Raw genomic sequence first — 11,989 nt, 5'->3', positions numbered from 1 at the left:
CCCACCCACCACCACCCAGACACACGGTAACCTAACAGTTTCCATTGCTGGAAAGTCCCTCTGACATGAAACCTGACTACCTCAAGCTGTACAGGCAGTGTCCACAAGCAGAGCACTGCCCACGCCTTCTGGGCAAGCCCAGCTGGGTATCTGAGGTTAGTGGACCCAGGGTCCTGGCGAAGGGCTGGCTTTATTTTCTTGCCTTTTAAATGTGTTTGTTTTTACTTGATGTACAGGTGTCTGTGCATCACACATGTGAATGCTCACAGGGGTCAGACAAATGCATTTGGATCCTCTGGGACTGGAGTCACAAATGATCACATATTGTCATGCTGGTGCTGGGAACTCAACCAGGACCCTCCTAGAGGAGGGGGGCAAGTGCTCTTCAGCCCTGAGCCAGCCTCGGTCTGCAGCTACAGGCAGGGGATTTTCCAGCTCAGGACTTGGGACAATCATCAATCATCCAGTAGTCAGCAAAGGGCAGACCTAGCAGCTAGCCACCACCTTCCAGCATCACCATCCCAACCAGCTTAGCTTGCCCAACTGTAGGCACTATTTTAATTCACATTTATTTTTAGAATATTTAGCTCCTTGCTGTAGTGGGGATATGCTGGGCAGTTAGAAAGGGAAGTCCTCTCTGGCCTGAAGTCCTGCAAGGAGCCTCAGCCACCCCAGAAGACTCCCCCACAAATGCCTGGGATGCCTCCCCTGGCTGAGCACTCAAGCAACTGAGACCAAAAATTCCATGGCTCCAGGCCTCAAAGCTGGGGTAGGGCCAGAGTGACTCACTGGGCTCCCAACTTGGGGTCAGTCACAGGGAGGGTGACGGAGCCTCCGCCCACCAGGCTCCTGCTTGTCATCCAGCCCTAGATGCAGGTGATAAGCACATCCACAGAGGTGGGCACTTCGATCTCTTCAAAGAGCACACGGTGTGGGGAGGACGCGACCTCGGGGGCTGTCCTCAGCAAGCCTTGGGTGTGTTGCAACAGATTCTGGTTCCTTCGGCGTCCTAGTCTACGCAACGCCAGAATGGCCAATATATGGTCACGCCTGTGGGGACATGGGGGTCCTTACTGCAGAGCGGTGTCCCTGGCACCCTCCAGCCCTACCTTGGGCCCCCAGGGAGGACCAGGAACCCAGGCTTGGGAGGAAGTATGATTCAGCCAGCATTCTTGGAGCTGGGTCACAGAGGCTGAAAGGCCCGGATCTACCGAGGATAGGAGGGGATGAGGGCTCTAAAAGGAGGCGGGATCGTGGACCTGCACAGCAATTGAACCTAGAAGCACACAGGCATGAGAGGGGAGGGAGCATGCGCACAGTAGAAAGAAGCCTTGCCCTGAGGCAGAGCAAGGAATCTAACCTAGGGAAGGTTCCAGAAAACGGCAGACCTCTAGGAAGGTGGAGGCCAAGTTTCAGGCTGGGGACTGCCCTCGTAGTGTGTACGGCAGAGCAGCGGGGGGGGGGGGGGGGAGAGGCCGAAGGGGGGGGATGAGTGGGGAGGAGGCAGGTACAAAGGGGCATGCTGAGTCACTGCCTCCCCTCTGGTTCCCCACAGCCGTCCAGGGCCGCCCTTGGAGCCAGGAAGAGAGGGCCAAACCCGGGCTGGGGAAACTACAAACTTAGAAGGGGTCCTGTGAGATCATCACCCAGATCCAAAATCTGGCAAAACACACCGGCTGCTCGCAGCCAGGAGCCAGGGAAGGGGCTGGACCAGGGGCTTTCGGCGGCCTTTCCATCCCGGAATCTCTGAGCGCATTGGAGAGGATCGAACCGGGATTTCCACGGGCTTAGATGACTCAGTGACCCGTGCAACCCCGGGTCCGAGCCTCCTTCCCGTCGAGGCCTCAGAGGGATTCCAGAGAGGGTTTGCGCCCGGGGAGGGGGGGGGTGTCGCGTTGTCCACGGGTGATGGAGAACACGAGGACGAGATGACCCTTTCGCCTACGCTCCCCGTGCCCCTCCCTCGTGCACATGCGCACACGGGTCCGACGAGGTGCTCTTCCCGGGTAGAGGCTCATTTCTCTCAACCCGGACAAGATTGCTCCTCCCTCTGCTCGCACTCAGAGTCAGCAGTGACCCCTGACTCTCGGTCAGACGCTAGTGGGGGAGGAGGATCTGCAAACCTGATGTCTGGGTAGCTCTGTATAAGCGTCTCCAGGTGCCGCCGGATGTCGTCTTTGTAGGTCTCGCCCAGGATCTCAGCCACGCACAGGATGGCTTGGTCCAGCCACGTGGCTTCAGAGCCCTGGGCAGGGAGGGAGATGTGTGCCATGGTCCACTCCTTCATGGAGTTCCTTGCATACAACACCCCCCTCCCCGGTAAGTGCCCTGCTGCATCCATCCCTTGTATCTGCCGCCCACGGGGGCAGGGGACAGAGCCAGCATCTGCAGCGATTCTCTAGAGATGTCTTCTTGCCTGTGCAAACGGGAAATCCTAGTCCTGACCACGGAAGTGCTGCATGGAAACTGTCATCAGTAGGAGACCAGCAGCTCAGTTATAAGGGGTTTGGGCATGGCTCCAAATGATCCGAGTGTCTGAGTGGGAAAGACCTCCAGAGATCTTGCCCATCATAACCCTCATCCCGTCTTGATCTACACTGTATGCAAATATAATGTAAAGCGATACCCTCAACCGTGCCCACTCGAGCCCAGCCCCCTGCCATCTTCCCAGTGGGATCTGAAGAACCGCCTGGGGTAAGGCCTCTTCTCAGCTGCCCACCCGCTCCTGCCATGGGGGCTCTGGGATGAGAAGAAGTGAGAATATCAGGTGCCTGGCTCATCAGAGACTAAGCCCTGCTTGACATGCAGATACTGTACCTACCAAGCCCTGGAAGGTGCTGCTAATGGCTTGGGCATCCAGGCTCATCTTATGGGAGCCGTTCACACGATCCAGGCCACTGAACCTCTCGTGGGGCCTCAGCACCTGCCCCAGGTACTCGCGGACCACAAAACGGTGCACCTCCTGCAGCGTCTCCTGGGAGAGCGAGGCTAGGGTCAGGATCAAAGGCGTGGGCCCTGCACACCCATGCCAGCCGCCCCGCCCCACTTCAGCCCGGTACCTGTGCCAGTGGTGGGGTCACATGCTCAAGGTGACGCGCAAAGTCCACCACCTTGTCCACGAGGGGGCGCAGCGTGTCCTGTGTGAGCCAGCTCCTGGTGTATAGCGCCTTGAACAGTGGCTGGGGGCAGAGGGAGTAAGATGTTTACCCTTGGGTCCCATGTACCACGCCATTTCCTAGGCACAAATTTCATCCCTGGGCCTCTCCTCCAGTGCGCCTGGTTTGAGTTTAACGATTTGGCAGGCCCTGCTTAGGGTGTGTGCTGAATACAGCTCAAGTGACTGGTCAAGGGGCTCTAGGCCATACTCCTTGACCCACCATCCCAGAGTGTTCCGTGTTGGTCACTGAGGAATTACAGAGAGATGGCAGGTGTTTGCCCAGTGCCCTCGCTCATCTGGGAACCCGTTTAGGACAAATGAATGAATATTGGGAACTAAGTCTGGACCATCAGGGCATGGGTGGGCGCTGCTGGGTGTGCGTGGAAAGGGTTCAGTCACCTGCACGTCTTGCTGTACAATCTGGAGCAAATGCTTCTGGAAGCTTTTGGTGGCAGCCACCAGGGGCTTCTCCAGTTCCTTTATGGTTCCTGGGAACCTGGCCAGAAGGCTGGTTCTGGGGAGGGGCCAAAACAAGTCCTGAGCTGGGTAAGGGGAAGCAGGCTGGGAAGTCACCTGAGGCGGATGAAGCAGGCACGGAGTACCTGATGAAAAGTGCTCGCAAAGAGCTCAACGCATCGAGGTCCCAGGGCCTCAGCAAGCAGGCTCTGGCTTTGTTAAAGAGGCAGAGATGGTGTCCCTGGGCACACAGCCAACAACAAGCAACGCTGGAATCCGAACCCACAAGGTGGCCCAGATCACACGCCTTCTGCTGAGGCCTGTATCCCCCAGATTAGCATATCGGTGGGGAAGAGGGCACCCGGTGTGTTTGGAGGTCAGGGTACTCCGCCAACAGAGGGCCTTGCCTTCTGAACGTGGAGGTGCCCGGGATTGCCCAGGATGGGGGCAGCTTTTCCGAGGAGGAGGTAAAACTCAGAAAAAAGAACGGAATGGGATGGAGGAAATAAACGGGGAGCCCTGGGACCAGGAGAGGCCCGGATCTCCCTGAAGCCTCACATTCGTTCCAGGGCCCTAGCTCTGCTGAACACGTTAGGCCAGGGCAAAGAGGGGACGATCCCGGGAGGCCTTGGGCAAACCCACAGGAATCCACACTCAGGAGGTCCCTGCCTCGCCCTATCCCGCTGGGGCCACCCTCGCCAGCCCCAGCCCCTGCTGCTTCGGATCCCTTTTCCTGAGTTCGCGCGCCTCCTGCTGGCAGTGCTTGGCAACGCCCTGGAGCTGGGGAAACTTACCTCATCTCCATGCAGGAGTTAATGTAGGAGCCCAGGTAGCACTCGCTCACCGCCTTGGACGCCAGGAAAGCCTTTTCAAACCTGGGGACCAGAAAGGATCGTGTCTCTGACCTCTTAGGTCCTCACCAGTGACGTGGGTCTCACACTCAGGTCATCGCTGGACCCCACCCACCGGGGCTGAGAAAGCCACCCGCACCTGGGCACAAAGAGGCAGAGCGCGCGCGCGCAGATCTGCAGGGTGGTGGCCTCCAGCTCCGAGGAGATAGCGCCGGCCGCCTTCACGTGCTCAGCCACGAGCTGTCAGGGACGCCACACGCTGAGCGCAGTTGAGTCCCGAACCAGCCCGTGCCACCCCCACCCCCAGAGTCCACTGGCAGAGCTGAGAGCTGTAACCTAGACTGGCATGTGCTTCAGGGGCCTCGATCACCCCACAGTTCCCTTCTCAGTGTAACTTAGCTCTGAGGGATCTCCGCGGGTTGCCTGAGGTCAGAACACAAAGCCCCTCCTGGCCCCTCCCGTGCGCACCATGTGCACATCGATGGACAGGGGCGCGTGGTACAGGCCCTGAAGCACTTCTGGGTCTTCGCCGGCTTCCCAACGCCTCTGCTCCAGCTGCAAGATGCTGTCAAAACAGCTTGAGATCTTTGTCTGCGGGGGGGGGGTAGGAGCGGGCTGCGGGTGAGCTTGCCAGGAAGAAGGTAAGGGCGCCCCCTGCCTTCCAAGTCCCATTTTGCGCCTTTCAGGGACTGGCCATCCCTGGACCCCAACCACAGCCCAAGCCTGCAAGTACAATCCCAATCCTCACATAGAACCCAGCCTCTGGATCCCGGAGCCTCCAGCCTCACCTCTAGGAAGCTAGTGTAGTCACTTTCCAGTCGGGCCCACAGCGCGGGCTCTAAGAGTGGGGGCAGCGGTTCGGTGGGCAGCGCCAAGTCTGGAGCACCCAGGAAGTTAGGACTGAAAAGCAAGGGGAGAGGTTGAGGACCTGAGCATGACTCTGATGCCCACCACTTGCCTCCTGTCCCTAACCAGGCTCAAAGTCTAAAGCCATCATTAGGGCCCTGAACTCTGTTTCTGTTGACACAGTCCATTCCTCTACCCTTCAGAGGTCTATGCCATCACTTCCTTTCCCAGAAACCTCTGACAGCTGGGTTGGACTTCTTGGCACTCCAGCTTCCAGCTGGGCCTGCTCAGAGTGGTTAAGGAGCTGTTCGGATGGATGGACCTCTGCCACATTGCCTCAGTGTGACCTCTACCCTCGTGGTTAGCCTTCATTCTAGAAGGGGCTCTAAGCACCGCCCCCCCCATATGCATCACCATCTAACCCAAGTCAGGGTGCCCAAGAATAATGGCCTGACCACAGCAATTTAAACGGGCCAGGATTTTGTAAGCCTTCTGCCTCGTCTCCCTTAGGCCTCTGGCAAAGCTGGGACCCAAAGCACCCTTGTTACACAGCACGTTCCAGCGATGGAAGCCCCTATCAGACTGCAGGCTGCGTATGAATGCTCATCCAGATGGAAAGCAGGCTGAACCCACACCCTGAGTGGTACTCTGCCTGGAAAGCCAGTGTATTTGCAGCCACCTTAATGGCTAGCATTGCCCTCTGGGGCTCCTGGCTCCGGTGGGAAGCGCACATAAGAGACATCCTAGCTTTGGGAACCTGTATGATCCCTTAGGAAAACCTGGGTGGGACCACACAGCCTACCGCAAAAGAAAGAATAATAAAGTCCCCAGTCTTCCTGGCACCCCATCGCCTTTGCCAGCAAAGGAATGAGGCAGAAAGGGGCCCCGTGTTCTTGCAGAGGTCTTTTCCTAAGGTCTCCTGGTGGGTAATGGTGCCCGCCCCTGCCTTAAGTACTGTGTCTCGGGCCTCACCTGCCATATACATTGGCGGCCCAGTCTAAAAGCACATAGAGCTGCTCACAGCCGCGGGCGTCTCGCGCCAGCTCCTGCAGACGCTGGGCCACCGCGCTGTGGAAAGCACGCAAGTAGGTCTCCCACACCGGAAAGTCGGTGGCTTCGTAGGCGGGCTGCATCTCTAATCGCACCTTCTGTAGGTCGTGGCGGACGACGCTACCAAGCTCAGCCAGAAGCTGGGCTAGGTCTGACGCGCCCTCCGCAGCAGCCCCGGGGGCCACTTTGCCGCCTGCCTGCTGCACGCGCTCCTGAGCGCTGCGCCGCACTGCGTCTTCCCAGTGCTGGCGCCAGTGGCGGGGCGTACTCAAGAAGTCACCCTCGGCTTGGGGGGCCTGATGGGCCTCCTCTTCCAAGTGCACCACTTGGGCCAGTTCGGCTAGAGCGTCTCGATCCACGCCTTCAGAACCCAGGGCCTCACGCACAATGGCTCCGATCTCTGCAGCCATTCCATCGTAATGTATGCAAAGGTCCATAGCGCGCCGCGCATAGGCGGTGGGGTCCTGCGCAAAGGTGCGTGAGGTTTTGTCTGCTACCAGCTGTGTCTCCAGGTACCGCAACTGTTCGAAGGCTTTCACTAGTTGCCGCTCAGTGATGAGGTCTGTCACGGATTTGCTTTCTGCAAGCAGGGATGAGAAAGGGGTCAATGACAGTAACCAACCAACCCAGGGTACTGGTACCAACTTAGACAGCTAGCTTGCGCTCAGAGACTTGGGCTGGGCTGCCTGGCCACTGCCCAGATGTTCTGCACGCCATTGAACTGCTCCAGCTGCCAGAAATTCTTGCTTAGAGTCAGGGCCCCAAATCTGACTGAAAACAACTTGGGTCAGCTCCTAGCTGCTACAAGTATGGCTACATGTATGGCTATATGGACCCGCGCCTTCCCTCTTGCACACACACCCCATCCTCACTCCCATCTCTGCTGAGCTGGCACTGGTGACCTCAAGTGTGGCCGTAATTGCAGGTCTAATAGGTTCAGAGCTCAGCTGGGTGTGTCCTGCCCTGGCGTCCAGAGTCAGGCCTTGAGCTGTACAGCTTTCTGCCCTCCTGCTGCTGAGTTCTCTTCTTCTGCTGGATCCCTTCTTGAGAGTCTGGGTCCACTGTGTGATGCCCTGAGCAGTCCCCCCAGCTGCCCCTCCAGGTAACCTCTGTGACCCAGTGGTCTGAGAGGATCAGCACCTAATACTTAGGATGAGTTTGCTCTGGTCTCGAACCCCGCTTCTCTTCTAGTTAGCCATAAGATACCAAGCAAGTCACTTAGCTGAGCCTGACTTTTCTGTCTGCTCAATGGGTGCCTTGGGCTTCCCTTGCTAGATACTGGCAGGGTTTGTGCAGAAGGCAGGATCCGGGTGAGTTAGACCTTAAGGAGCGTGTGTCAGGACACCTCGGCTCAGCTCCTGCCTTTGTGTCCTCAGTTTCCTCTCACAGTGTCCTATGAGACCCTACCTGCCTGGGGTTCCAGCTCCTCAGGCCCCATCCCTGTGGATGCCCGCCGACTGACACCGTCTGCAACCCTGGAAGGCTTCTCTGGCACAGCAGTGACTTGAGGGAACCCAGCAGCTAGGCCTTCGTCCAGGGCCCGACGCAGGGACCGTAACAGGAAGCGGGAACTTCGCCTGATTAGGCCCGGGTCATCCTTGGGCTTGTGGGTGGAAGGTGGGGGCAGGCTGGTCCGGAAGAAGGTCCGCTTCAGGGTGCCCAGGCTGGGTTTCAGGGCGTTCCCATGCTGTCCCTTTGGCTCTTTCATACTGTTGGACTTCCGGGTGCCCTGTGGCAGGGTCTGTGACTTCCCGAGCTCCTTGGGGCTTTGGAGCTCTGGCCCAGGGGTCACTGTCCGTGGCAATGGCATCTTGGCAGCAGGAAAGCTGGTGTTGAGAAAGCAGCTCAGGAGGCCTGGAAGGTTCCAACCCAGGAGGCAGACACAGAGTCCTGGGTAAGCTCCCTGGGGCTCACCCAGCAGTGCAGGAAGGCGGATCTCTTCTATGGAAAAGGAAATAGCTGCCAGCTACTGGACTGGTCTGAGCCCTCTACATGCTGGAGTGCAGCTGGTGCTAAGATACAAACAGCTATTGCCAGCAGAATCCCCCTGGTGCCGTCCCCAGAAGGCGCCCACCTTTCATTGGGACTGAGTGATTTCCACCCAATTAGAAGGACTATTGAGCATGCATATTCTGGGAACCAGCCCAACCCACAACCCACAAGGGCAGGGTCTAGTACCCATACCCCAAACTTCTACAATTTTAGAGTCTAAAGCCAAAACCTGCCCCCATCCCTTCCTCCCACAGTTCCCCTTTAGCTCTTCCAGAGAGCTGGGCTCACCTCTTTCAGCACAAAAGGCAGGATCCCTTCTGCTCCAACAGGAACCTCCTGAAGCAACTCCCTTCCTAGCCTCTGTGGAGCTGGAGGAGGGTATGATGACGCCCTAGGGCGCTAGCCTCCAGACACCCAGCCACTTATCTTTACCAGGCAGCCTGGAGGGGAGGTGGTAGGAGCGGCTTCAGGTCTATATTTAACCTGGAGCTGAGGAATCCCTATATATTTCCTACCTGCTGCTCATCCCCCAGCTTCCCCACACAGAGTGTGGTAGTGGTCTCAAAATCAGGAAGACACAGCTCAAGCCCCTGGCAGGCACCAGCCACCTCCATATTCCCTTGCAACTAGTAAAGCTTGGCTGTTTGCTCCTCTGACTGTATGTTTAGCTGGAGGTGGCAGAGGAGAGACAGTCTTCCTGGCCACTGGAACCTCCTGCTACCACATTGTGCAAGCCGGGCAGGGGCGGGGGATGGAACTGGGCTGGCAAGCTCCCCCTATGTCCATGGAGAGACCGAACCAAAAGAAGTTCGGGCTGGACTGGGCTGAAACGATGGCTCCTAGTTGCGATTACAGAGGACCCAGGTTCAATTCCCAGTACCCACACAGTGACTCACAACCATCTGTAACTCCAGCTCCAGGGCAACCAATATGCTAACTCTGACCTCTGAGGGCACCAGGCATACACATGGTACACAGATATACAGGCAATCAAAACATACACACATAACATAAAGCAAATAAATCTTTAAAGGAAGGAAGGGAGGAGAAAGAAAGAGCAAAAGAGAAAGGCTAGATTGCGCAGAAGCATAGCTCCCAGCCCTCTTCGGGCTCATCACCATACCAGGACAGATCCAAGCAGGAGCTGGGGCCAGACCCCTGGGTGAGTCAGGAAGGAACTGCCCTTCCCTGGGACTTAAGGTATGCTGGACAGGGGCCAGCCCCTAGGCTCTAGCCCTCCAGCAAGGTATCTGTCAGAGTCAGCTGAGGCCTATATCTTGCAGCTCCAGAGGCCACCAGCAGCTTCAAGGAAGCCCAGAGGACGGAGGGCTGACGGAGGGCCGCTCAAGCAATTGGTTGGGGCCTTATCAGCTCCACCCTGGTCACAGGTCATTAACCTGCCCTGGCACCCAGTTCAGTGATTCCGCTCCGCAAAGATCTGACCCACACAAGGCAATCTCTGGTCCCCTTCCTCTGTGGGGCCCTTCAGAGCCTAGTGTGGGAGATGGATGGCACCTGTCCTATGTTCTCTAGGCTCCCTGACACAGGGGTGTGGGAGAGGACAAGGTGGGCCCTGCCTTGGCTGTGGAGAGTTCACCTGTGTCTACTAAGCATCTACTGTGTGTTCAGCCTAGTGCTGACCCAGAGCTCATCCCCAGGACAAAAAAAAAAAAAAAAAAAAAAAAAAAAGCTGGGGAGTCTTATCTGCGCCTTTTGAGAAACTGAGGCTCACAGAAGAGCCTCAAGCCACTCAGCCGTGTCTCTCCAGAAGTTAGGGACAAAGGGTGATTGGTGAGTGTTTGTGAGCACTAGAGGGTCAGGTGGTACCCCAAAAAGCTCCTTTCCCTGTGAGGACCCCAAGACAGGAGCTAGACCCGCTGCCCCTTGCAGGGGAGTCTGGGGACAGATTCTAGATGAAGGACACATGAATTTCATGGCCGATGGCAGGGAATCTTTGGGCTCACTCCGGCTGCTCTACCGTCCTCACTCATATCAAAAGAGGCCCGCACTGCAGGGCCATCAGGGCCACCATCTGCAGCCATGCCACTCCTGGCCTCTGCAGCTCTCAGCGACCACCCAAACCGTTGACCTCCCCGGTCCAAACGGGTCACTCCCCTCTTTGAAAACCACCTATGATGACCTAGTACCCTCAAGCCATCCGAAGCCCCTTAGCCGAACATTCAGGTGCCCTCCTTCTGGATTGAGAACATTCAGGTGCCCCCCTTCTGGATTGAGAACATTCAGGGGCCCCCCTTCTGGATTGATCTTTCTTTGCCTCACCCCTGGTCCCCAGGTTACTCACCTTAGCCCATGGGACCCATCCATCCTGCCGAGAGTACAGTTCTTGGTTCCCCCTCAAGTGTCCCCTCCTGATCCCCACTCAGGACCCAGGGAGTCGCCTACCTCCAAAGAATGCTCAGCTTTGTGTCATGTGCTCAGTGGCCCCTGGACTGTGATGTAGCTTCTCCCAGGCTTGAGAGTCTGTCTGCCTCCCTTCTCCTTCACCCCAGAGCACTGTTCACAAGCATGCACTATTAGTGTGAATGTGTGCTCCCCTGAGGCTGGCCTGGCGGGGTGTCACCCTGGTGTCCACTGTGCTGCTGGGCTGTGGACCCCACCCCATGCCTTCCCCTCTGTTGGCCACCAGGCTGACACCCGGCTCTCTATCTCGGGTCCACATTGCTGTCATTCCCTGACTGGAGTCTGGTACTAGGCCCCAAGAGTCTGCAGTTCCAGGCCAGCCCAGGCCCTGGGCTCACCTCTTTTCAGGTCAAACTACAATCCCAACAGCATGGCCAGGGCAGGGGCAGGGAAAATCACCATGAGCCACTCCAGCCATGACCACGAGGTTACTTCGAGACTCTATAATTTCCTAGACTTGCTTCTATCCATTGCTAGACCTTCCCTCTCGTGTCAGCCGCCACACTCTGTTTTCCTCCATGACAAACCACATCCTTCCTGCCATCCCCTATCCTCCAAAGCCCCAGGAATAGACACTGCAGAGAGGCTGTGGTCCCTTGCCCTGAAATGTCCCCTGCAAGCTAGGGGCCCTTTCCTGAAAATACGGGGCAGGACAAGAATATACAGGGTTTCAATCCTCCTCAGTGTTTCCCTACAAGATGTAGTCAAGACAGCCAGCCAAAGAAAAACAGTAACAGCCGCAAATGTCAGAGAGGAACGGTTCAGATTGCTGCTTTAATTGTTTATGTCCGTCTGCCTAAAAAATCCCACAGTTGGGTATGGTGGGCAAGCAAAAGAGTTTGGTAAATTTCATATGTTCATTGTGTAAACATGACCAATAGCTGTCTTATATGCCAACCAAACCTATTTTAAAAAAGACACAGACTCCCTTCACAGTTGCTAAAATACAAACCACCCCTGGGTTACCATCATCCATAGAAGTGCAGACTTCTGAACTTGGCATGCAAGGCCCTTTCTGGGGTTTGTTGAGGGTTACCTGTCACTTGTCACTGTCCTGTCCCTCCTGTCTGCTCGGAATCATCCCTCCACCACGCTGTTGTGTGAGTCGCCTCTAGCAGTGACCTGAGCTCTTCCGGCTGCCAGCTCCTCCGGGCTGTCCCTATGAGTGCCTAGCTATGTGGCCTGAGATGTCTCTGCCACTTGACCAAGAGCCCTG

General features: G+C 56.9%; 1 protein-coding gene across 2 annotated transcripts; it reads right to left on the bottom strand.

The window, feature by feature from the left end:
* Positions 1 to 551: 551 nt before the first annotated feature.
* On the bottom strand, positions 552 to 8,717 carry Exoc3l4 (exocyst complex component 3 like 4). Of its 2 annotated transcripts, XM_051196645.1 has the most exons (12): positions 8,641 to 8,717; positions 7,768 to 8,186; positions 6,283 to 6,940; positions 5,253 to 5,364; positions 4,933 to 5,055; positions 4,604 to 4,704; positions 4,408 to 4,488; positions 3,557 to 3,671; positions 3,060 to 3,179; positions 2,822 to 2,974; positions 2,124 to 2,245; positions 552 to 1,050 (listed from the first exon to the last, which is right to left on the bottom strand). In XM_051196645.1, exons 2-12 carry the CDS (start codon positions 8,168 to 8,170, stop codon positions 867 to 869), a joined length of 2,172 nt encoding a protein of 723 aa, XP_051052602.1. In that variant the 5' UTR covers positions 8,171 to 8,186; positions 8,641 to 8,717; the 3' UTR covers positions 552 to 866. The 2 variants fall into 2 exon arrangements, with proteins under 2 accessions (XP_051052602.1, XP_051052603.1); XM_051196646.1 differs by lacking the exon at positions 2,822 to 2,974.
* Between the last annotated feature and the right edge of the window lie 3,272 nt (positions 8,718 to 11,989).

Source organism: Phodopus roborovskii, unplaced genomic scaffold, assembly GCF_943737965.1.
Source record: "Phodopus roborovskii unplaced genomic scaffold, PHOROB, whole genome shotgun sequence".
Classification (NCBI taxonomy): domain Eukaryota; kingdom Metazoa; phylum Chordata; class Mammalia; order Rodentia; family Cricetidae; genus Phodopus; species Phodopus roborovskii.
This window is presented reverse-complemented; position numbering and strand designations above follow the sequence as displayed.

What these genes read in the sequence shown, in the direction of transcription:
- Exoc3l4 (XM_051196645.1), bottom strand. Translation starts at nt 8,170, where the DNA reads ATGCCATTGCCACGGACAGTGACCCCTGGGCCAGAGCTCCAAAGCCCC. An exon ending in TTGTACAGCAAGACGTGCAG is followed by an intron (nt 3,180 to 3,556) that starts GTGACTGAACCC and finishes CTCTGCCCCCAG; the next exon opens with CCACTGTTCAAGGCGCTATA. An exon ending in CAGAGCTACCCAGACATCAG is followed by an intron (nt 1,051 to 2,123) that starts GTTTGCAGATCC and finishes ATGTCCCCACAG; the next exon opens with GCGTGACCATATATTGGCCA.